Here is a 25,383-nt window from a genome sequence, read left to right on the forward strand (position 1 = left end):
TTACTAAACTCATCCTTACCATCCAACATGGTGGCATTTCAGTGTAAACACTGCAGTAATTAATATCTTTGGCCTTTCAAGGCCTGATCCTTATTTTTACTTAGGCCTTTTACACCACTCAGGCAATGTAATGGAGACTTAACACTAGTGAGACTTAAAGCTCATGAAAGTTTCACGTCATGGTTTCTTTCCAAAGCCCCTATCCCGAAAACACCCGACTGCATGCCTACCTTCACTGAAGCTCACAGGCTCGTTAGCTTTTGTGAGGTGGTAACTATGGCGAAAAATCAAGTGGTTTGCAAAATCGAGAGCACGCTCCCTCCTCTGCTGTATGTGCCTGCTGATTGCAGACTTGGCTTCAAAACTTTGCTTCATTCCCTTAAATCAGGGGCTGGCAAACTGTGACCAGGATCCAGATCTGGCCCATAGAGCTGTGAGGCTTTGGCAGCTTGCGGCAGCAGGGGCCTGTCTTGTGGTTGAATAGCAAGGAGCTTCACCCATGCTGTGCCATGTCCAGGTGCCAGCAGCGGTGGCGGCAGCCCATCTTGGACTTGAGCTGGGTCATTCTGGCCCACTGCTGCCTTAGATAAATAACATTGCACCGGTATACAGCATAAGGATTTGGCACGAGTTTTATGGTGAAACATTTTGGAAGAGAGAGAGACACAGTCCAGAGCAGTGAATAGTCTTAAGGTTTCAGGGCTTTTACCTCAATTGTGGGACACTCAAATTCAGATCCCTCTTGGCTCACTTTGTAACTGGGTCTTTAACCTGGGCATCCTACCTCCCTGGTGAGAGTCCTAGACATTGAGTGATTGGCTATTTTGGAGTGTCTCTGGATCCCTTTCATGACTTTTCACAGAAAAGGTTAAGGGGCTCATTTCCAACCCACATGGGAACTGGGAACAGCTTTCCAGAACTCATTATTTTTCAATGATGAAAATATAGATATAGCAATATAGAAACATTGCTTTCCAGCCAGTCAAGTAACGTGGGAATCGTATCCACTTGTATGAGTCAAAACTGGCAGGTCTTTAAGGCTGCCACTGGAGGGGCAATTAGTGTGACAACAGTCGAGATCTTTTGACTTTTCCCGCTGGATTGTTAATTTTCTTGCTTTACATTTCAGACACTGGAAGTCACCACCAGACCCTGAGCACCTGGCACGCTGAGAAAAGGACTTCTAGCTCTCATACTGAGAGCACGTATACTTCAGTTGCATTCAGCACAGGTGAAGACAGGACATTACAGTTGCTGACAAATAGCAGTGTTTCAGTTGATATGCTACCAGGTTCTGGTTTTCACACAGAAATCCCAGTGTCTTCAGATCTTACCCACCGTTCCTCTTCGGTATCACAGGCTGGAGCGTCAGATACCCCTGATTTCTCAACAGGGTCTTTGCTTACGCAACCCTCTTCGAAAACTCGTCTTCCAGGTGAGCTTTGTAGTCAATAAAGTTGGCGCTTCATAGTAAATGTCACTTGAAACGTAGTGCTAATACTTGGCATCTAGCTATTTGCTGTTGAAAAACTGGAGGGTGTACAGAGCCAAGCCACAAGAATGATTTGAGGGCTGTAAAATAGGTTTTGCAATAAGAGGTTCAGATACCTGGCAGAAGATGGCTTGTTTAGCTTAGCAGGCAAAGACTTAACAGGTTCCAGTAGCTGGAAAGGTAAGACTTCACATGTCCAAACTGGACATCAGGTGCCCTTTGCATGAGTGAACATAACCAACTGCTGAAGCCACCAGCCTTGGGATGTGCTAGATCACTAGAAATCTTTAAATTGGGGTAGGTTGTGTGCTCCAGATCAGCCATGGTGGGTATTGATACAGGGATCACAGGGCACACCTCTGAGACTTGTGTTCAGTAGTTCACACTAGGGTCACTCCTGCACTCAAAAGCCATGAACTGGTTTTAGAGTAACTCTCATCCCTCAACTTTGCAGAGCTTCATAAGGGTAAATCTCAGTGTTCCAGTTTTATAGGCAGGAAAATAGAGGTGATAAAATGATCTGTCAGAGGTGAGAAAACCAGATACTAGAAGAGTCAGGAGTCGATCCCGTAGGAACATGGGTCTCTGGGCTCCAAGTGATGGTGCCTATTCAGTGCACCCAACGCTTCTCCAATGCATTGTGTCCTTTGGTCAATAATTCTTGCTAAAGGCTATTCTAGCTTTTATATGGCAACGGTGGGTTGGTTTTAGTTTGTTTTTAAGGATCCAGCTGTTCTTGCAGATTTTTAATGTTCCCTTAGTGTTTCTTGGCTAAGTGACTGTAGTGAACAGAGTGCTGTCTCTCGTATTGGGCACTTGGCGCATTTGACTCATGCGCTTTAGGATGGGGTGGGCAAAGTCTGGCCCACGAACCACATCAGGCCCACAGCGGACTCCGTTTCCCAGCAGCCCTGGCCCATGTTGCTCTGGCCGGTTTCCATAGAAACCCCAGGAGCGGCAGGGCGGTAACCGCGTGGGTCCAGGGTCTCGGTGGAGACAGGCCCGAGGGGGGATGGCAGGATGTGCAGCTGAGCAGGGGCGCCAGTCAGATCTGCCATTTTGCACACTCCTGTTTTAGAAAGTCCCTTGATCTCAACCTCTGAGTCTTGCTGAACCCGATTGCAAGCATGCCGTGATGCTTGCATTATTTACTGCGCTATTCTGAAAGTGTCAAACAAGTAGTCGCCCCCCTCCAAGACAGATCGGGGTCCTTCCCAAGTTGCTTCCAGTCCGGGGGCCCATCAAGCTGGTCTGCACTCACTGGATCCCTGGGATACAAGCTGGGCTCCGCACGGGTGAAAGGGGCCATCTACATAGCTCCGACTGCAAGGCCGGGTACTCCATCGACAGCGTAGAGACAGGCAGGGTAGAGATCAAAGGGGAAAGCAAAAAGACTGCAATATATAGTGCACAATTCAGTATGCATCGTTATTAGATCATTGATCTTTTTTTTGTCTACCCATGACTTTCATCTTTGATATGTTTTCAGGCCATTCTTCTACAGGCACCTGTCAATACTTTCAGGGTTTCCTGCATACAAATGTCACGATCAATGCTTTCTTTCCATGGAATTATTTATTTTCTTGACATTGAAGTCTTTTATTTCCTGTCTCTTATGTGAATATGAATAGTTTTGGAAGAAAATTCCAAGACTAGTGGTTTGAAGTATGGAGGATGACATCTTAATATTTCTTTATTGGATTTCAGCTGCTGGAGGTCAAAAGCAGCCAGCCAGCCTCTCAGATACAGAGGGAAAGATTGCCAGTTCTCACGGTGACATTGCATACGTCGCAACTCCATCCCCGCGGGGTCTCCACGAGAGGACGTTACGATCATTAACAGACGCCGGCAGCTCCACCTCTAGTGCTGAAATATCGAGCTCTTCAGACAGAACCGAGTCCTCGTCTATAAAGTCTGTCCTGCAGATTGGTAGAAATAATAGCTCATGGGATGCCAGGGGTTTTACAGCGAATTCAACCGACCCTTTGCATAACGGTTCGCACACTGCTACAGAAAGTGTTTCTGCTGGTGAGCTGGCTCGCTTCACTAGTTTTTCTTTGTTTATTTAACAAATGATTTACAGTATTAAAAAAAGATGGAAAATGTTCAATTTTTATTTTCAACTACCGAAGGAATAATACCCCGCTTTATTTGCATTGGCCTACTTTCCCCTAGTTTTCAAAACATTTCACAAAGAGGTGAATGTGGTAAGTGCCATTATTGAGGATTGGCAAATATGGATGTGGACTTTTGGGGAGGGACATATTTTGGCTTTTCACCCAATTAAAAATTCTGTTTTCAGATTTAGGGGTTTTTTTTAAACACGTAATTGAAGTTTGCTACCTGTTTTCACCAAAATGTTCTTATGGTCAAAAATCCCAATTTTCCAGGGAAAACCCATCTTGACTACATTTTTTTTGACCCTCTCTTCTCCGAATTTCTACTTTACAGAGAAGGGATTAAAATAAAGTATGAAGAGATTTTCCACCCCCCACTTACACACTGAGGCTGGGTTGTAAATACAGTGTTCCCAGTTCCTGCCCTGTGTTTACCCATGGGAATATGCTGCTTCCTATGAATTGAATCTGGTTATCAGTAACTCCCACTGAAGGTCATGCTGAATTGCTTATGCTCTGTTCTTGCTATGCCATGTTTGTGGTTCTTGATCAGTTATTCTGGAGGAATCCAGTATCCTCTGATTCTCCTGCCTTTGAACTGCACAGGTTGTGTAATAAGTTATTCAGCACGCTCATTCTGTCCAGTTGAATTCTTGTAGACGCCAGCAGCATGGACTGTGAAACCATGGGACTGAATGGCGAATCGAAGCATACCACCGGTTGATTCTGCAACTGCGGGGTTGTTATTTTTATTTACTTGCACTTTTTGTGCGCGTGCGTGTCGCTTTTTTGCGAACCGTAATTCCACGGGTTCCTGAATGTAAAAGATTCCTATCTTACTGGATTGACCTTCCAGCCAAATCCCTGCCGGTGCTGTCTTCCTCCGAGTGCTGTCTGCACTGTTCTTATATTTCCAAATATAAAATTGAAATTGGTCTTTTGTCACATTTAGCTAGTGGAAGCGGCCACCGAGCAGTCCGAACGTCAGCAGCAGAAGAAAGGGTTCCTGATTCTGGTGTCACCGGTGCATTTGTCTCAGCAGCATCCCCCAGAACAGAGGCGAGGATGTTTCCGTCTCCAACGAGCAGCAACCAGCCTTCTCAATTAACACGCAGCTCCAGCTCTAGTGCTCAAATGCGCAGCGTGTCAGATGTAATCCAGTCCTCGTCTGCGTCTCCTATAGCAGGAACTGCTGGAATAAATATTTCACCGGATGCCACAAATTTCAGCGAGCCCTCAACAGATCCTTCGCTTATGGATTTTCACTCTTCTTCAGAAAGCGCATCCACAGGTGAGCGTATCACTCCGCCAGCTTGCTGATTTATTATAAATATTATTTTTTTTTACAAAATGTCCCCGCCGTCACTCTTCAAAGCTGGGATTTGAACATATGCGTCCCTTCCGGGTTCTGTCCTAGGCCTGCCCACGGGATCAGGTTGCTTCCCGTGGATGGAGGTCAGCAATTCCCACTTACGGCGATGCTGAACTTCTGTTGCTCTCGCAGATACCTGACGTAATGTTTGTGGTTCTTGATCATCTGGGCCGGCGAAGGAATCCAATATGCACAGAGCTAATACCTCTGAGTCATACACTTTTTAAGAAAGGTCTCTTATTCAGGCTTCCAGCCACTCTGAATTGAATTCCAGGTATTTCTAAAGTCTTACGATTCCTGTGAGTGCCAACAGCAGCGCAGAGTGCGATGCTCCCGAACTGATCGGGGAAGCTAAGCATATCTTTTTTGCGATCTGTAATCCATACGTTCCCCAATATAATTGGTTCATATCTTTCCAAATGAGCATTTTCCCCAGCCTGAAAAGTTCTTGTAATTGATATCCACACCAGTGCTGTCTGCTCGCAGTGTCACTGGGAGGAAACCCATCCGTTTATTTTTTTGCCTAAGATATTGAAAATTTGTCTTTGTCTTATGTTAGCCAACAGAAGCAGCCACAAACCATCTAGCATGTCTGCACTGGAAAATAGGAGGACTTCCGACTATGATACCACTAGTACGTACCTTTCTACAGCATTCACCGGCACTGGAGAAAGGACATTGCGATCTCTCCTGCACAGCAGCAAGCCTTTGTTTGCAACAGAGAGCTCCACCTCTAGTGCTGAAATGTCCAGCGCTTCAGATGTAATCCAGCCTTCATCTGTATCTGCTACAGATGAGACCCAGGGATTTAACATCTCCTCTCAGGCCCCAGGTTTCGTAGAGCGATCAACAGATTCCCATCCTCTGTCAGAAAGGGCTTCTCCAGGTGAGCATCTCAGCCCACCAGCTGCTCAATTTAGTGAAAAAAAATGCTTTGTATACAACATCTATAACTTTACTGGGTTTTTTTTTCAAATAAAGGAACACTAATATTATATTTTACACAAGCAAGGCACTTTTCCTTAGGTCTCACACCATTTCTCAGTAGTGAAGGTATGGAGGGGCTTGTTAGAAAATGAGGTTAAAAGGGCAAAACTCTTCTTCTTTTTTTTTTTTCTAAGTGTTTTCTAGTAGGTATGTCTGCTCCAGCCAGGGTCTGATTGCAGCTCCTGGCTATGTACATGAGCTTGCTGTAAGCTGTCTAGGTGAGTTCTGTGCTGCTCTGGCTACGTTGTTATTTGATGCAGACCTGATGCGCTTAATCAGTCTCAGGCACATGAAAACAAGCTACGCGTATAACTTTGACTGCAACTTAGACTTAACTTTAGTTAGAGTTTTGCACAGAATTCCTGTGAAAACTTTTCATTTGGGCCAAGCCCTGTTTTTCTACCAAAACCAGTTTTGACTGCAAAGTTTTTGACCATCTTTGGCTATGGTTTCTGACTCTAGTGTAGGGGTGGGCAAAATGCGGCCCGGGGGCCGGATGCAGCCTGCCAGGCCGTTCTATCCGACCCATGGGGCCCCTAAAAAAATTAGAAAATTAATATTTATCTGCCCTTGGCTGCCTGTCATGCAGCCCTTGATGGCTTGCGGCCCTATTACTCAGTAAGCGGCCCTCTGCCCAAAATAATTGCCCACCCCTGATCTAGTGTAACAACCTATGGGTGCCTATCCACGAGCAGGGAGGTTGCTTCGATGCGCTGTCATTCCAGTGAGTCAGAGCAGACTCGATTAACCGAGTCTGCTGGAGACTGGCAATTACTGCGCTCCCGCAGCCTCTCGTGTCTTGTGTATCAGCGTCCCTGTGCTTCAAAAGGGCGGCAAGGCGCTGTATCTAAAACTCGCCAAACAAGCTTTAGATAAAGCGCCCCCACCGCTGTTTTGAAGTGCGGGGATGCTGATATACGAGATGCGGCGACGCTTTAATTACAGCAGCTCTTGGATCTGCTCTAATTAAAAGCACCTCCCCTCCACTCTCCGAGCACATGTATAAACATCCCATGGTACAAAAAAGAGCGGTGGTGAGCAGTTTCTGCACAGTGCCATAGCAAAGTTGGGGTTTGAACTCAGGTTTGTTGAGTTCCTGCCCCGTGCTGTACTCTCTGGATTGTGCTGCTTCCCATGAACTAAGTGTAGTTATCAGTAATTCATGCTTAAGGCCCCATGAACTCATGTCCTTTGAGACGCAATATAAAGTTTGTGGTTCTTGGTCAGCTGTACAGATGTTCAATATTCACTGACCTCAGAATCCTGAGTCACACGTGGTTAAATATCTTGAGGTTATTTGGTATTGTATCCATACTATATTAGATTAAAAGCATTTCTGAAGCTTGTAATGTTTAACTGCTAGCAGCACAGAGTGCACAGCCACAGTAAAGTTAAACACCCAAGTCTTTGCTTTTAATTTGCTTTCATTGTCACTTTTGGTGGCTTTATTCTTTTTTTGCAAGCAATCCATTTTATGTGTTCCTGAATTATAAAATATTTGGGCTTTTTCTACAATACTGTTCTTTCTCCAGCTTGAAATTCTTCTGTATCTAATACCCATATTTACATTGCCTGCATCTGGGCATTATTGGAAGGATACTCCTCCATCTGTTTATAATTTCATAAGCATAAACCAGTTTTTCTTTATGATATTTCAGAAAGTGAAAGCAGCCAGCAACCAACTAACATTTCAGTGGTGGAGCAAAGGACTTCTGATCCTCATGCCACCAGCATGGTTATTTCCACAGCATTCACCAGAGCTGGGGAGAAGACATTGCAATCTCTAACAAACAGCAGCCTTTCCCCCGATGCAGCACAAAGCTCCGCTTCCAGCACTGACATACCCAGCTCTGCAGATGCCACTCAGACCTCCTCTATATCTGCTAGAGCAGAGACTGATGAAGGAAAAGTCACATTGGGAGTCATGGATTTCACTGCGTCCTCAGCAGATCCCATGCCGACGCGCTTTCGCCCTGATTCACAAGGTGCTTCTGCAGGTTAGTTGGTCAATTCACGTGCTTGGCGTTTTACAACGTTTGTAGGTTGTTTTTAAATCATTTTCATACAACATGCATATTTTTTCAAATAAAGGAAGATTAATATTGTATTTTATACTTCCGTTTTTCACAGCTCTGTAAGTATAGGCATTATATTCTGTTAGAGCACATTGGAGGTGGTTTCTGTGCCAAACAGTTTCCACTTTGGGACTAGAAGGAATTTCAGGTGCACGTGCGTCTTTGCGTTTGCACGCGCGTGCCCATGTGTGTATTTTCCATTAAAAGACAGATGGGCCTACACATACACACAAACACACACATGAGCATGCAGGATTTAGCATTTTTTAAACTAGCACGTTTGATAGTGAATATACTTGCATTTTAAGACACCTACAAGCAATATCTGCGCCTGGGTGTTTTTGGAAGATGAATCCATTTGACTTTAATTATATGGCATTATAAATGTTCTTCATCATGTTTCAGCCACTGGAAGCAGCCATCAATTAATTAACATCTCAAGTACAGAGAAAAAGTCTCCTGGGTCTCATATCACTAGCACATACATTTCAGCAGCCTCCACAGATGGCGGAGATAGGATGTTACGATCTGTAACAGAGACCAACAGATCTGATGCAACACGAAGCTCCCCCTTCGGTGCTGAATTATCCAGCGCTGCAGATGTGAGCCAGTCCTCATCTATGTCTTCTACAGCCCAGACTACAGGAATGAAGAATGCCTCATTCAATGCTACAGATCTCCCCCTGCTTACAGATTTCAGCCTTGCTTCAGAAAATGTTTCCACAGGTGAGAGGTTGAGACCATGTCTGTTGTTTTCCAGTGCTTTAAAGATTATTTAAAACATTCTTATTCCAACTGCTCATTTTTATTAAAAAGAAAAAACAGGGGAAATATCATGTGTTCTGGTTATGTAGCGCTTTCCTTTACATTTCAAAACATTTCTCAGCCATTCAGTGGAAAATTTCAAGGCCGAAAACTTTTTGATGTGTTACTCTCAGCAGGTAGTTGCGATTTTCTACAGGCAACAGATGCAAATTGTGAATCTAGAAATTGTGTTTGTAGTACTTGGATATCAATTTTTGGAAGAGTCCAATATCAGTTGGTGCATATGTTTCTAAATTATTCAGCTTAGCGATTCTGCTGAATATAATTCCAAGCATTTTTGTAGCTATATCGTTTTTTGTGTGCCGGCAGCGTGAAGTGCAGAGGGAAAAGTTGAACATACAGCTTGTTGGTGCCACACATTTATTTTTCATGACTTGTTCTCTCTTTTTTGGTGAGTATTAATTGCAAGTGTACCTGCATGACAAAGGTTATGTCGTAGCAAATTTGCTTTTTCTCCAGGCTGAAAACTTCCCATGATTTATATTTGTGGGTACTGGGCGTTACTGGGAGTAAATTCATCCATCTGTTTATAATTTCCCCATGCATAAAGCAGTTTTCCTTATTCTCTTTTAGTCTTTGGAAGCAGCCACCAGCCAGTTAGTATTTCAGATACAGAAACAAGGACTTCTGATTCTCCTATCACCAGGTCAGCAGCAATCACAAGAGATGTGGATTGGAGTTTGTCTCTAACAAACACCAGCATGTCTTCTGATGCAAGAGGAAGCTTTGTGCCTAGTACTGAAATGTTAGGCTCTTCAGAGCGGACGCAGGCTTTATCTATATCTTCTGTAACGCAGGCCCATGAAACTAATAGTCCGTTACGTGCCACAGATTTCACAGACCTTTCATTGGATCCTTTGCTTACACATTCCCTCTCCACTCCAGAAAATACTTCAAGAGGTGAGCTGCTTTTTAATAGGTTTTAAATGATTTTGAAAGCTCTTCATAAACCAAATATTTTATTTTAAGTAAAGGACGACTCTGATTATATTTTGCACCTCTGCGGTACTTGTTCCGTCGATCTCGAAGTGTATTACAACTACATAAGCATGGTAAGTCTTGCTGTTAGAGACTGTTGGAGAGTGGTGCTAGTTTTTCTTCCCCTGGAATATTTCCATTTTTCAATGAAAAAAAAATATTTTGATGTTTTGTTTTTAAACATTGAGCATACCCTTTCTAGATAATTTTTCCTGAACGTATTGAATGTTCATTTAGTCGCACAATATTCTTTGGCTAAAAGTTTTCAGCCCTCTGCTCACTCTCATGGTTTTATAGGTAAAGGCCATACAATACAATAGAGACTGATTAAGTGATTTTTCCAAATGTCATACAGCAAAGCTGGGCTTGGATTATTTGCAAGCAAGCTAAGGAAGTAGAGGGATGGATGAATGGACTATAAGGTGGATCAAAAACGGACTGGATCCTTGGGCTCAAAGGGTAGTAGTCAGTGCTCAATGTCTAGTTAGAAGTTGGTATTGAGTGGATGCCCCAAGAGTCAGTCTTGGAGTCAATCTTTATCAACGACCTGGAAGATGGGATGGAGTGTACCCCCAATTAGTTTGCAGATTATACCATGCTGGGCAGAGTAGTAGATAGGATGGAGGGCAGGGCTAGGATTCAGAGAGAATCTATAGTGGAAAAGGAATTCAGTTTTCAGTGATCCCGTATATTTTTAATCTGCCTCCCTTATGTAGTATTCTACCCCTCTGAAATTAAGTCCAGTCATTTCTATAGTTTGAATAACAGATGTAGGGACCAGTAGTATGGAGAGCAAAACCAGGGGGCTGAATGGTGAAGTTAAGCATATAGCTCATTGATTCCACAGCTTGTTTTTCTTGCACTTCTCATGTCTTTTGCCACTTCTTTGCAAGAAGAATTCTGTCTATTCCACAATATCACTATTTCCAGATTGAAAACTTATGAATTTTAATATCCCTATTCATGATGTCTGCATTTGGGTGGTATTGAAAGAAAACTCATCCATCTGTCTATAAGCTCATATGCATAACAATGTTTTTCCTTGTTATATTTTAGCCTCTGGAAGCAGCCATCAATCAATTAGTGTCTCGACTACTGAAGAAGGCACTTCTGGAGCTTCCACCACCAGTTTTTACATTTCAACGACCTCCAACAGAAGTGAAGAAACATTAAGGCCTCTAACCAACAGGAGCACTTTGACTGATACAATGGAAAGTCCCAGTTCTACTTCAACAAATACTGTCTTGACAGATCTAAGCCTGTCTTCATCTTCCTTAGCACAGTCTAAGGGAAGCAGTGTCCCGTCAGGGGAGGAGGACTTCACCCAACTTTCAACCAAGACTTTGCTCACACATCCTTCCAAGATCCCGAGTTATTCATCTTCATCAGCTAATCTTTCAGGTGGGCTTCAGGACTCCCAGCTTGTTATTGCACCTTATAAAAAGAAAATAATGCCCCCTTCTAAAAAGCTGAGTCAGTCTTTTTATTAAAGAATAAATTCCCTTTTAATAACTTAGACTCATTCCTGTGAGATGTAATCACATGACCCTCATTGCCACCATATCCAAGTATCTCATGATCTTTAATGTGCTTGTCTTTGCAACACCCCTGTGGAGTAGGGAAGTGCTGTTATCCTTGCTCACCCACAGGGAATATAGGCCCAAGTAATGTATGCCAGGCCACTGGGGAAGTCTGTGGCAGGACTTGAACCTTGGACCTCCGACATGACAAGCTGGTGCCCTACCTGCTGGACTCCTGTCTCTGTTCTGCACAGCCCTGAAGGTTTTAATCACATTAAAAAAACAGGCTCCTTTATTCTCCCCCATCTAGTGCCACCACCATCTGCTTCCATTACACCTGTCCTGGTAGGCAGTAGCTTTCTTTTGGTGAATGGTTCCCAGAGTAAAGCATTGCTCTGCATGAATAAGAGGGGAGATTGAGGCCTTCAGTGATTCTTGACCAGCTGGCAGGATTGGACGAGGCATGCAATCCTGGTGGTTAACATCTACGCAGTACCTGTAAAGATGTCTATAGGCTTTGAACTCTAATTCCCAAGTCGACTAGTTGTAATTACAAACTTCCCTTTAGTGTCACCATTCCCACGCTTGTTGAGCTGCTTTTTAGAGAAAGCTGCCAATACCTCTAAGGGTTCTTGAGTTAAAAAGCTCAACATCTCTCCCACGCTGAGCTTTGCTTGCACATGGGGAAGGGAGACTGCCAGGAAGAAAAGTTCAACTTCCTGAGTTCTCATGGGGAATTTGCATTGGGCCTGGCACGGTAGCAGAAGGTAGAATAGCTTTAGGGCTGCTCTAACTTGTGTCTCCTTGTGGGAATTTTCGTCCTCTTGGGAACAGATGCAGTTCAGACATTCACTGCCACCTCCCTAGCCTAATGTGGCTCCAGTGATCTGCCTTCTCGGTTATGAGTGAGACAGTTGGCACAGAAGTTCGCTAATTGTGCTGACTGCTTCCCTATGCCAGGAGAATTTTCTCCGGGGCCAGGTTTCATCACTGCCCCTTTTTTTCTCCTCTGGAATAATCGTAAACATTTAAGCCACATGTTTCAATAGGTTGTATAATACATAGGTCAGTGCATGAGGGTTATTGCTAACATAGCTACTGTTCCAGATGTGCATATAGATTTTTTTCAGCCATCAGAACCCATTGAATAATATGTATGTGTAATATACAGTTTCAGATGGAGGGAGAAAGATTTCCAGTTCTCCTACGGAGAGTACATACATTTCAACCACATTCAGCAGAGGTGTGGAAAGGACACCCCAGTCTGGAACGAACAGCAGCATAGCCACGGAGACAACAGAGACTTCTGCTACTGATACGGATACGGCCAAGTATTCAGATTCAACCCGATTCTCACCTTCAGAAGTGCAGACTGAAGGAAGGAATTCTTCATCAAGGGATGATGCGCGTCTCACTGAGCCTTCAACTAAGTCTTTGCGGCCATATTTTTCCAAGGCCTCAACTTATTCCTCTGAAACTGAGGATCCCTCCAGTGAGTTTCCTGAACTCAGCAATCGCATTTTGATCGGGGGAACATTCACTCCCTCTTCCCCATTGTGGATCTGTTATGACCAGCAAGTTCAAAGCTAGTGCATTTGCCGGCAGTGGTATTAATAAGCCCTAATGCAGTAATCCCCAATGCATGGGCTCCAGACTCTCTCATATTGCATAGGGCCACAGGAAATTTTGCTTTTTCCACATGCATATTTGTTCAGGTTGACAGGGAGAGGAAAGTTGGATGTTGCCTGCAGCATGCTACTTGCTCACTAGAATTGTCTGTGGGCCAGCAAAGGTTGGGAACTTGACCGCTGCTGGAACAGGTCTGTTCTTTCATATCAATATGCAGCGGTTGGTATGGACTAGAAAGCTAGCAAAGCAGAAGAGTAGATGGTATCTTTTTACTGTAGGAAACTGTTTCTCTCCCCATAGCTTTGGCTTATACTTTAATAATTGTAAAGCAACATTACAATGTTAATGACACTCATTGTGTCTATACTTTTCCTCTTCAGAGGAGCCTGCTGAGGAAGGTCCTGGTCAATGGACACTTGGGCATTTTTACGCGTGCTCTGGGGGTAGGGGGGTGGTGCTTTAATTAAAGCGGCTCAGAGCCACTCTAATTAAAGCGCCTGCAGCGTCTTGTGTATCAGCATCCCCTCCATGCTTCAAAGTGGCGATGGGGTGCTTTAAAGCTCATCAAACGAGCTTTAAAGTGTCCCTATCAGCATTTTGAAGTGTGAGGATGATGATACACAAGGCATGGAGGCTGCAGGAGCATACTAATCAGCTAATTAGATTAATTGAGGCTTTTTTGACGTGCTGTATTTACAGTATGTCAGAGCAGCCTCCCCGCACGTCTACAGGCACTCTTAAATAGATAGAGCTGCATGTGGGATTTAGTCTGACCTTATTTTTTCAGCTGAAAACTGGTGCAGAACTCTCAAACGCCATTTGATCTGGAAATAAAAACAATAATTTCTACTTTTTCATCCCATTTCAGCGACTGGAAGAAGCCATCAGTCACTTGGCAGCTCAAGTACAGAAGAAAGGATTTCCCATCCTTATACTGACAGCACGTATGCTTCTGCTACATTAACCAAAAGTGAAGAAAGGACATCACAGCCTCTTACAAATAGCACATCTACCCATACAACAGAGCGCCCCACTTCCTATACAAAAACTGCCAATTCTTCAGAATTATTCCAGTCGTTTTCAGAGGTACAGACCAAAGAGATGAATGTTTCAGCAGATGACATGGGTTTAACTGGACTTTCCACTGAGACCTTGTTTACACATTCTTCCAAGATACCGACTTATTCTTCTTTCCAGAACGATGCTTCAAGTAAGCTTTTTGTATATACATTTCCTCATGAATAGGTGTCTTGTATACTAATGTCTCACCGGTCCATTAAGTACCATGCACATAAAAATGGCTCTACATACCCCACTTCGGTCAAGAGTAGTGGGGAAAGAGGAAAGTTCCAACTTGTAAAAGGACCTTTCCAAAAAAATAGCCATGCAGCATACTAAGATCATTAACGCCTGGAGTGGGAGTTCTTGGTTAGGTTGCAGTAATAGGAAATCCTCATTTTGAGGGATATGCTGTTTGTTTGCATCCTGGCATATTAGTTATGGGGAAGATTTTCAAAAGAAGTCCATGCTGGCCTGACTCGGCTCCCAGTGAAGTGAATGGAAGCTCTGGGGGCTGTTGAAATTTCCGTCCTATGGGTTTAAGGATGTTGATAAAGTCACTATAAAAAGTGAAATGCATTAATTCATAAGATGAATTGTATCTTAAAAACATCTATTCATTTGCATAGTTGGGCGTACCTGATTTATGAAGTCCTTGATCAATTATTCCTTTATATGGCATTATTTTGTTTTGCACACGCTAACTTAAAGCAATTCCCATGAAAATATGTTCTTCCTATGGAGGCCTGAAGATCGTCCTAAACCAAAACAGATCAGTCCCTGAAGATTGGTATTATTTAATTTGGAACAGAGGAAGAGAGTATACCTTAAGTATATCTTAAGCATACCACAGTCTTACGGGATAAATTATGAATCGGTAAAAGGACAAATGGGTTTACCTGCTCAGCTTCCATAAAATGCAAGAAAAGTGAACCCAGTGATCACGTCATATTAAAAGGCAATGTGTTTTATTAGGACACAGTTACTATGTGGGACTCAGTGCTGCAAGAGTTGGAGATTAAAATTTGAGAAAGTGATAAAAAATTACAACTTGACTGTCATCCCATAGTTACCTTTGCAAAATGTATTGCATGCTAACATCTAGAGTTTACTGGCAGATCACCACCGTGATTGGTGTCGTGGATGGACTAATATGCAGCCTGGTAATTTTTATGAATCAGACTAATTATTTGAATAAAAGGGCAATATTGTTTGATATAGATTACCACCAGTTTAATTAATCTTTATTTTTCATTCTAGGTATTGCAAGTAGCCATCAGCCAATCAGTGGCACTGACACAGAAAAACGGACCTCCGCTTCTCGAACGGACAGCATGTACATTTCAACCACGTTCAGCAGAGGCGGGGAAAGGACGTTACTATCTATAGCAAGTAACAGCACTTCTACGGACTCGTCAGAAAGTTCCACTTTCTTTACAGAATCTTCCAACTCTTCCAGCATATCCCAGGCCTCATCGGTGTCACAGAGTAGAGAAAATAATGTATCATCAAGTGATGGGACCATCACGGAGCCCTCTACAGAACCTTTACTCGTTTATTCTTCTAAAATTCCAACTTACTCTTCAACAGGCAGGATACAAAATACAACCCTGTCTTATACTGGCTCTGAATCATCACCAACTGGCAGCTCATCGTTATCTTCATCCGGGTTTCAATCTTCTGCCTCGGTGTCTTCATTCTATCAATCACCGTCATCAACACCAGCACCCCCTCCTTTGTTCACAACATCACATTCATCTCTACCGCCGACTTGGTCAGTCTTGCCATCAACATCGCCACCGCCTCCCCCTTCATCATCTTTACCTACTTCCTCACCAGTCACAGCATCACCATCAATATCATTCTCGTCACCTTCGTTCTCTTCACAATCTTCATCAGTACACTCCAATGACAGCTCTCAAACCAGTGCGTCCGTGGTTACAACAGAAGTGACAGACGGGAGGGAGCCATCCACGGCTGTGTTTTCTGGGAGTTTGCCCGGAGAATACAACAATCACAGTAAAACATACCCGTTGAAGGAAAGCACTGGCTTCAGCTCGACAGAATCGCCTCCCTTTTCAACTACACCCACGGAGCACCTTGCTAACCATTCATCATTCATGCCAACTTCCTCGCTTATGACAGAGAGCACCGCGGGGGCAGCCTCCGTTGCCACAGGGGACAGTTTTGAAAAGACACCTTTGGGTTTGACAACCGTGAGTCTGAGCGTGGGTACGGAAGTGACAAATGAATCAACCACTACCTTGCCAAGTCCAACAAGTCGGAAGGAAGACGTCCCCGTCGTGGAATTAACAACAGAGAAATCCAGCACTGTGACAGCACGTACAACTCTTGGGCCGACTGCGGGTCATTCGGCTACTACAGAAGTCCAGACAGTTCAAACTGGCGCACCCACAAAGTTGGCCTCTGTCACTGGAATAACTACAGAAGCGATGGAAGTTAGCACCACAGCTAGTATTAAACTCACCAAAGAAAGTATCCCGGCTACTCATTTTTCCGAAACAACTTCCATTAGCAAAACCACTACTGGGTTTCCTAGTACTTTGACAGCTGCTACCAAGCCAACTACTGTTGTTTCAACTACCACGACAGTGACATCTTCTCATACAACAGGTAAAGCATCTAAAGTGCTACATAGAAACCTGTCATATAGAATAAATATTTGCATCAAGCGCAGCCCTGATACCAGCACCAGTGCCTAGTTAGGTGCCTAATTCCCTTTTCAGACCTGGGCCTTAGTCTTTATTACCTGTTTTTTTAAGCATTTGATACAAAAGGCAAGGCTTTAATAGTAGTCTTCTTATGCAGAGCTGCTTGACAAAATGCTGAACGTTTTGGTGGAAATGTAGCAAAAGCTTCAGTGACAACATTCAGCTGAAATTGTGAAAATGCAAAAAAGTTCTCATTAATTGAGAATCAGTGGTTTTTAACTCCTTTTTACAAATAGAAATAGTCCACATTTTCTGGCATACCACCTGCCCCCAAGTAGGACATACATTTGGGAAGACAGAATGAAGAAATAAAACTCTTTTCCACGTGGATGAGGGACAGAGCCTACTCTTCAGCTCACTTGTCCTCCTTTTCCTGCTCATGCCAAAAGAGAAATATTACCGTTTTAACCCCTTCACAGCTGCTGTCAAATTTGCTAATCTGCCAGAAGCTACTGCCAGTTCACAAGTGACTGTAAAAAGGGTTAAAACTGTAGCAGCTGCTTCCCCTCCTTCCATGCCACCAGCTGTGGTGGGGAGGGAGTAGAAGAAGCAGAAGCCATTATGGGGGCTGTTCAGACAGAAAAACAGTTTCACTCTAGAAGACATGCATCCCAGTTTTGGAGGGCTATGTTTTTGGGGAGAAGTATGTGTGGTATGTGAGTAAATATGCTATGTTTGTTCCATGAGAAAAGACAGTTAGTTAGCCATTGGCCTTCATGTTGGAATGTGTCCTGATATTAGACCTATGATCACTTTCTATCTTGCTAATTAATCTCTCTTCAAAGAGCTGCCACTTCTTGTTAGGTACGTTTAGGCCACATACCTTGTCTTTGCTGTCTATACAATAGTACAGCCAGTATTGAAAGGAAGTTGGGAAACGTTTAGGCAAAATTTCTGCATTGATTGTTATTGCTTATAGTTCCAGAACATGGGATAATGAATGGTATTAGAAGTGGGAATAGTGTAGCTTTGGCAAAAACTTTGCCTCACAAAACCCGAATGCATCATTTGGCCAAAGCAGGCATCTTCACACTTTGCTAAAGGAAAGCTCTTTCTAGGAATGAGCTTGGAGCAGTTACTCATCCTAGCGGGGTTGAGGAAAGGTAGCTGGGGCTAAGTGTGCAGTGCACTGGAAGGAGGATGTGAAGGTGTTGGTATAACAAAAAGACTGCAGGATGGATGATTTAATTTCCCCCTGTTGTCAATCTCCTCATCTTCACAAGTAAGTCTGTTCAGTAAAGTATTTTACCAGAATGGAAACATAGTCCATAATTCAAGTCAAAGATACTGAACAAAGCACTACAAGGTGCAGCATTTACTAATTTCATTAGTCCCGTTCATGTCAGCGGATTGCTTTCATCAGCACCACGTAGAGTAGTAAGTATTGACGAAACTGGTCTCTAAGGCCAGGGACAAATGTGCCTCTTAAAGGCTTTAAAAAGGGAGGGGAAGCTGGTGTTATGCTTTAGCTTTTACATCTGCATCATCCTCTAGTGATACAGGTTAGATAAATCACCCTAACTTTGACGCATGGAGTCTACAGATGTTCAGGGCCCCGTTCTAAGTCAGAGTGCCGAGTTACAGCCCTTCCCCCTCAGATGTTTGCCTGTTGGGTCTGGGGGTGTGAGGGGGGCTGGAGCCAGCCTACACAGCCCTGGTCAGCAGGCGGGGTGCTGCAAGGAGGCTGCCAAATTGTCTCATTCTCTGCCCCACCCCACCTCCCCCAGCTCCAGGGCTGTCAGCGGGGAAGGGAGAGAGGGGGAAAAGGAAGAGGAGGGAGTAGCCAGCACAGAGCTATGGCTGCTTTTGAATGGCCCCCTTGACTCGTAGGCCCAGCCTGGCTCCCCCAGTACCCCAGTCAGAGTAGCTGAGAGGAGCACATGGGGCAAAGGAGCTCCATTTCACCCTGCCCCCCCGTCGCCTGCCACGTCTGGCCATTCAAAAGCAGCTGGCAGTTCCTGCCACTTGCCCCTCCCTCCCTCCCCGATAGCCCCGGGGACAGCTGCAAGCATCAGCCCACCGGCCTCCATGGGAAAAATTAACATTGGAGGGAGCACAAGATCCCTAAGGCGCTCTGCTTTAAAGCGCTTTCATTTAATACTTTATTTTACCAAGGTTAATTTTTTATGCACCTAGCCATTTTAAAAGTGCTCTTCAGCCAGGCACATGCGTTAAGTGACAGCTGTAGAGTGCTTTCAGGGGCTCAATAGCATGAAAAATGTCAGTTGGGTGTCACAAGCACCCATGGTTAAAGCTTGGGCGGTTTTGTTCCGCTTGTAGCTCTGCAAAATCATGAAGATGTACCAGTTATATCATATCAGTGTCATTTGATACTCATGCAGTTCTTGCATTGTGTACCTTAAGACTGATTATCTTAATTACTAATGAATTTATACAAGGCTGGACCTGATGGTCTCACATGGTCCCTTCCAGCCCTAATGTCTATGAAATCTATGATGTCCTGTATTGGGAATATCATTATATATAGTTAAATGTAGCTTCCTTTCATTGAGTGCTTGAAATTCTTGTTAACTTATTATTTTTTAAAAAGAGAGGTCTTGGCATGTACTGTAAGGAGGAAATACTTTGGGGGGACTTAGATTTCAGGCTTTGTACTCTGAATTTAAAAATTCTTTGCATTTCTGCAGTATCTTCCAGAGTGCATTATGGTGTCCAGAGATTTGTTTTGTAGCAGTGTTGGTCTGAGAAACAGATGCACAAAGCTCATGGGTCAGAGGCGATATCTTTTATTAGATCAACTAAATAGGAGCAAAAAAATTCCTTTGCCCTGGGGGCAGGGGCTTGCAGACTGGGGTCCTGGGCCCTGTAGGACCCTGTCCAGCAGGGCTGTGGGTGGGAGGTGAGGGCACCAGCAAGGCTAGTGTTGGATGCTTCACCTGAAGTACTTGGAGGTCTGCTTGTCTCAGGTGCTGAACACCCACCACTCCAAATGCAACCATGCATGTGCAGTTGCTCTAACCAATCAAGTGTTTCAGGTTGGACACCCAAACTAGTGTCTTGTTTTGAACTGTTTGACCCACGTGACCTGTCTGAAACCACTGGATAAGTTTGTAACAAATCCAGAAATCATGCACTGGCGTTCCTGATCCCCCTGTTCTGGCCTTTAACCTCAAAATGTGTCCTTCCTGCCTCTGTGTGTGGCATGGGCTCAGCAACAACCACATGCAAGTCTGAGTCCCTCCATGTCAGCCCCATCACTTGCCTTGTAATCTAACTAGCCTATGCTATGTTCTACCCTTGAACACGTGTAATGCACGTTGCTGTGTATTAATGCTAATGACAATAACATGCACAGCGCAAGGAGCATATGCAATCAGTGCAGAAAAGTCTTGTTCTTTTTTTAAGGGGTATTCTTTTTCCATAAGCATTTAAATTCTGAGTATGGCTTCAAGCCTTTGAAAATATACAACTATGGCCACGCATTACGGGCAAATTTCAGTGTGAGTGTTCACCAGCCTGGCAAGGAGAAGACTGCAGCGCAGGTAAAGAACAACAGAATAGCCAAAAGTGCCGATATTTTATATCTGTAATAATACAAACAATGTGAAATGAAATGATCTGCCTTGCTTGAATAACTCTGGTTTACACAGTCCATGGAAGTAGTAGGGTTGGTATTTAATGGACAGAACTGGAATCCTGGAGACCTGAGTTCGAGTCCTGGCTCTAACTGTCGCCTGCTGGATAACTTTTCACGAGCCATGTTATTTCTGTGTCTCACATTCTTCACTAGCAAAGGTAATGAGACTGCTAACTCTTGTCAAGCACTCTGAGATGGAAAGTGCCATGTGAGAAGTTGGCATTATTTAACATGGGCCAAACTAAAGCCATTAAAACTTCAGAGTGAATGTGCATGAGAGACTTTTTTGCATTTATTCACTCAACCCCAGCAGAACAATCAAGACCTGGATAAATAATATATGGCAATGGTGCAGCTAGTCATCCAGCAATGTACTGGGGGGCACATTGAGAAGCCAAGCAATGCTTTTCAGTCCTACTATTTATGATTGTAGCATTTTTTAATTTTACCAGCTATTATTTTTCTCTTTCGTCTTAGATGTGGACGAATGTCTTTCCAACCCATGCCCTGCCATGGCCACATGCAACAACACCCAGGGCTCCTTTGTCTGCAAATGTCCTCTTGGGTACCAGCTTGAGAAAGGAAAATGCAATTTAGGTAAGAGAGTTGGGAGTGCAACACAGTGGTAGGATTGTGCTGGCAGATTTAAGCCGGATGTGGTTCCACCTCAAAAACTGGTTGGGATTTTGGTCACCATACTCCAGGAAAGCTTTAGAAAAAAATGGAAAACTTATTACATGCTAAGAGCAGCAAACATTGCCAGGATTTCAGGAATAAAATTGGAATGGGAGAAAATGCACACAGTATAGAATAAAGAAGACTTGGTGCAGAAGGGGAAAGGGAGATTTCTGTAGTCTGCCAAGACCTTCAGGGTAATATTATAAATTTCCCTATAGAGAGAGTTAGACATAGTCATTAGGTAATGAGTGCTGTACAAATAATGGCTTTTTTAGTTTAGTAGTTGCCCCAAAAGAATAAAAGAAATTCTGGGTCATCTCAAAGTGATTCATTCAGTACAAAATGAAAATTTCATTTTCAGGGTATTTAACCCTTTTATTGCCCTTCTTTATTTCCCTTTTTATTTCTTTTTATAAAGTCAATTTAAAAACAAACTAAACATTTTTCCATTTTCTTTTCTTTTTGAAGAGGTGAAATGATTCACTGAATTTGACCCAAGTTTGTTAATCGCTTTGGTCCTAGTGACACTACATTTTTTTAGCAAATTTAGTATTTGTTGAAAACATTTCACCCAGCTCTGTCTATAGTTCAGAAATCACTGCCCATGATACAGAAATAAAGTAAAACAGTATATGTTGCTTAAATAACCATGGTGCACATGGCTTATGATTCATGGAAATAAGGCATGAACTTTGTATAAAGATCACTGTTGTAGAGCGCAGGGTGTTTAACAACATCTCGTGCCAGTGCAAAACAGTTTAGGATAGGAAATAGGATAGGAATAGGAAATAGGGAATAGTTCCCTTCTCAATTTATGCTAAAGAAATGTTAAGGTAGAGGGCATATACATATCTTAATTGGAATTTAATGATAGTAGGGCTTATGCACAACTTCTTGCAAGAAGTCCCAAAGGAAATGTATTATTGCTATTACTGGATTTATACCTAGGTACCCATTGCTATAACACCAAGGTTTCCCCAAGGAACCCAGCTGTACCCTGTCTAATTCATGATTCATGACAAGATAACAGCTTGGCTTGGTATGCCTGCATGTGATATTACTGACAACTTTGGTTCTTAATTTTAGTAAGAACATTTGTTGGTCAAGGTTCTCTGAAACTCAACACTACTCATGGGAAGTATTCTGATGTCAGTCAAATCCAGGATGAAATCACAACAATGGTAAGTGTCCACATTGGCATGCAGGCTCATGCTATTCTGTCCTCATCTGTCCAATAGACCACGAGATGCAAAAGGTGTAAATCACGGGTTTATTTTTCTATCAGAGAAGCTTTGTGGCTCATGTACCATATTTACTGGAATAGAAGGTGACCCTGGTTAGAAGCCAACCCCTCCAATAATTAGATTTTATATATGGAAAATTTATAAATTTGTTATAATTTTCCAGGTACAGAATCTAATTGTTGGAGGTTTGGCACGAATTTGTCCCCCTCCTACTGCTACAGCATGGAAAATAACTGGGGGCTCAAGTAGCCCTTTTGATTGTTGCTTCCCTCCAACTTTTGCCCTGGTAGCCCCTTCCCCCTCTCTTTACTGTCAGACCTGGCTCTTCCTCAGCACATGGAATTGAGGAGCAAATCTGAAAACAGTACCCCTGAAATTAAACATGGATGTAGCAATTCCTTATAGTACCCGGAGACTTAGTTCATCCAGAATTGATGCATGTTACCTTTCTTGAAACTGCTGCAAGTTTTAGTACAGGTATTCCATAAATGCACTTTCAAACAACAATTTGACACTGACTTGTATATAGTACAAGGTTTTTGGGGGTTTTTTTTGCAAAAATATTTATTTCTCTCTAAATAAATAAATAAATAACTCCACCTCCGACACTCTTGTGGTTCACTTGGCAGCTCAAAGCACACTAAAAACCCGTTACACAGTTCGTACCATGCAACCGCGCACCCTTGCCCTATCTCTATACCTGTACCCCCACCCACTGCCCTCCTCAGAGGGTCTACTCCTGAAAAGGTCTATGGCAGACCCTTCTTCACCAGATGAGGTCTGCCATTTCTTTCCCGTCATCCTTTTCTGTCTTCCTGTAGTACCAGTACGTTTCACTTAGTCCCATTTTAATACAGTCCTTGACTGTGGGCTCTGTGTGTCTGTTTATGAGCAGGTTCCCGGTTTTCCATAGTGCAGACCTGAAGCAGGAGATGAACTGGTCGAAGCGATCTGTTCGGGTCCCTAGCTGTCTGGTCAGGTGGTATGCATGACATTAGTCCAAAGCCGAGGCTTATGATTTACCCCATCGTTCACTGGGCTGGGCCCCACCTGAGTCAACAGCATTTCAAGCCATGGTGACCCCACAGCTCAGCACTGCTCAGTGTGTGTGTATCCGTGTGTGTGTTTACTCCACATACCTCCCATAAAGGTATGGGAGTACCTCCCACTCATGACTCGAACCAGGTGTTTTTTTCATGAGTCCTGGCATGCTCCAAAAATTTATCTGCAGATGAAGCACAGGGCAACTCAGCACGGCTTCATTTCATAGAGGGTGGGGCATACTGGTCATGGGCACAAGGCTAAGAGAGAAGGCGACAAAGGTATTCGGGGTGAACTGTTTGGGTTCCCTTTTTGTGATGTTTGCCAGGCATTTAAGGGTGATGATGAAGCAGAAATAATTGGAAAGAAAGGCACAGCTCAGCTGTGGAAGTGAGGAGGAAGTAAAAATGTATGCCATATTGTGGTTCACCATGACTTGCAAAAGAGTTGTGGTGAGGGTGCCTGCGCTTAAAGGGCACTGCTATGCATCTTATTTAGATGAGTTGCATTAACCTATCTTTACGGAAATACCATAATGATGGCTTTAGGCCAGGTAGTTTTATAGAAATGGTAGGGGAGATCCCCTTCTTCCCAGGCTTGAATGACTTGGTATAGTTGAGAGTGGAGACCTGTCCATTGCCTTGTGGGTGGGCAACCCTGCAAAATCCTACTATAGCCTGCCAATGGGAAGAACTCGGCTACACAATTTATGGTGATGGGGGATTGCTCTTGGGCTTTCCCTCTAGCTTGCTCCTTCAGCCTTTTGCCCCTGACACTGGGGGGCATCTGAACTCCCAAGACCTACGGGTTGAGGCTTGCACATAGGATGCCTGCCATGGATTTGAGAGTATCTGAAGTCCCAGAATGATGAGGATACTTGGTAGCTCCACACAGACTTGGACAGTTGAGCTCTGCTCAGTTGATAGAATTCAAAACTGATTTGGCCCAGGGTATGAAATTAAAAAAAAATAAAAAGTAGGTTCACATCAGCAATACACCAGGGGAGGGTGTATTGCAGTACTTCCAGGCCCAGCTTGTTCCCTCCTGGGGAAGAAACTCTCCATTTTTTTTAAGGTCCACCCACAAAAAAAAGTTCCCATCAGTATGTTTGCTCAGTGTGGGCCATATGTCTCATAGTCATGCTCAGTGTTGGCTGCATTTAATCAGCTACATAGTTGGTTTCCATTGCTAAGCATATGTTGCTTTTGGCAGCAGTTTAATAATAGACAATGTATTTAGTGAGGTTTCCTTGTATGTGATTATAAAACCAGGGTTTTTTTTCCCCACGCTAACTGGGGCAGTGGGGGCAGGGACACCTCATCTGGTATTCAAGTAAATATGGTATTTGTCTTTTTCTTTTCCGTTGCAAGTATGCCTGATGCTAAAGACTGTAAAATGGTGTACCAGACCCTCCTGACTGAGTACGTTTGTGTTAGGAGAGAGACAAGGGAGTCGTCAGGGCAGAGAATCTTTTTGTTCTGTGTTTATTCAGTGCCTAACACAGTGGGGCTTGGGCTCCTAGGCATATATGATGATGAAGATATATAGAATAGTATAATATTACAAATATTTTTATTAATATGAATACATATTACATATATTAATGTATAATGTAGAATATATTATACATAATATTAATATACTTATTATAGTATAGTATAATATTATATTACTACTACTACTAATTTGCAGAAGAGCGCAGATATCTGTCATATTTGGCGATTGCATCCAGCCCAGTAATACCGATGGTCAGGTCAGTCCATTCAAAGCTGTCCAGCTTTTTGGAAAGGCAAAAATCATTGCTGATTACCGACCTGGGGAGCCAGCATCGCTACTGAGATACAGAACAAAAAAGAAGCCCTTTCCTCTCTTTTGTTTTATGTGGAATTTATGTTATTAGCTTCCTTCTTTCCCCTTTAGGGGATGGGTTGCTCAGGCAGGAAATAAACAGAGCTGATATTTATCTGCATATTTCCTGTACCGCCATGCCTTGAAACCATCCCTGGAAAGGTCCTGTTTTAGGAAAGCTTGAAGGA

General features: G+C 43.4%; 1 protein-coding gene across 2 annotated transcripts in view; it reads left to right on the plus strand.

The window, feature by feature from the left end:
• Positions 1-25,383, plus strand: part of HEG1 (heart development protein with EGF like domains 1) — an 80,314-nt gene that overhangs the window by 31,509 nt on the left and 23,422 nt on the right. For both annotated transcript variants that reach the window (XM_019480382.2, XM_014599304.3), the window contains exons 3-15: positions 1,130-1,435; positions 3,200-3,520; positions 4,562-4,900; positions 5,541-5,867; positions 7,627-7,965; positions 8,449-8,769; positions 9,442-9,768; positions 10,903-11,247; positions 12,538-12,858; positions 13,864-14,205; positions 15,315-16,688; positions 20,862-20,981; positions 22,149-22,243. In XM_019480382.2, coding sequence (XP_019335927.1) covers positions 1,130-1,435; positions 3,200-3,520; positions 4,562-4,900; positions 5,541-5,867; positions 7,627-7,965; positions 8,449-8,769; positions 9,442-9,768; positions 10,903-11,247; positions 12,538-12,858; positions 13,864-14,205; positions 15,315-16,688; positions 20,862-20,981; positions 22,149-22,243 — 4,877 coding nt within the window. The remainder of the gene's footprint in view (positions 1-1,129; positions 1,436-3,199; positions 3,521-4,561; positions 4,901-5,540; positions 5,868-7,626; positions 7,966-8,448; positions 8,770-9,441; positions 9,769-10,902; positions 11,248-12,537; positions 12,859-13,863; positions 14,206-15,314; positions 16,689-20,861; positions 20,982-22,148; positions 22,244-25,383) is intronic.

The sequence above is a fragment of the Alligator mississippiensis genome, chromosome 4 (genome assembly GCF_030867095.1).
Source record: "Alligator mississippiensis isolate rAllMis1 chromosome 4, rAllMis1, whole genome shotgun sequence".
Classification (NCBI taxonomy): Eukaryota; Metazoa; Chordata; order Crocodylia; family Alligatoridae; genus Alligator; species Alligator mississippiensis.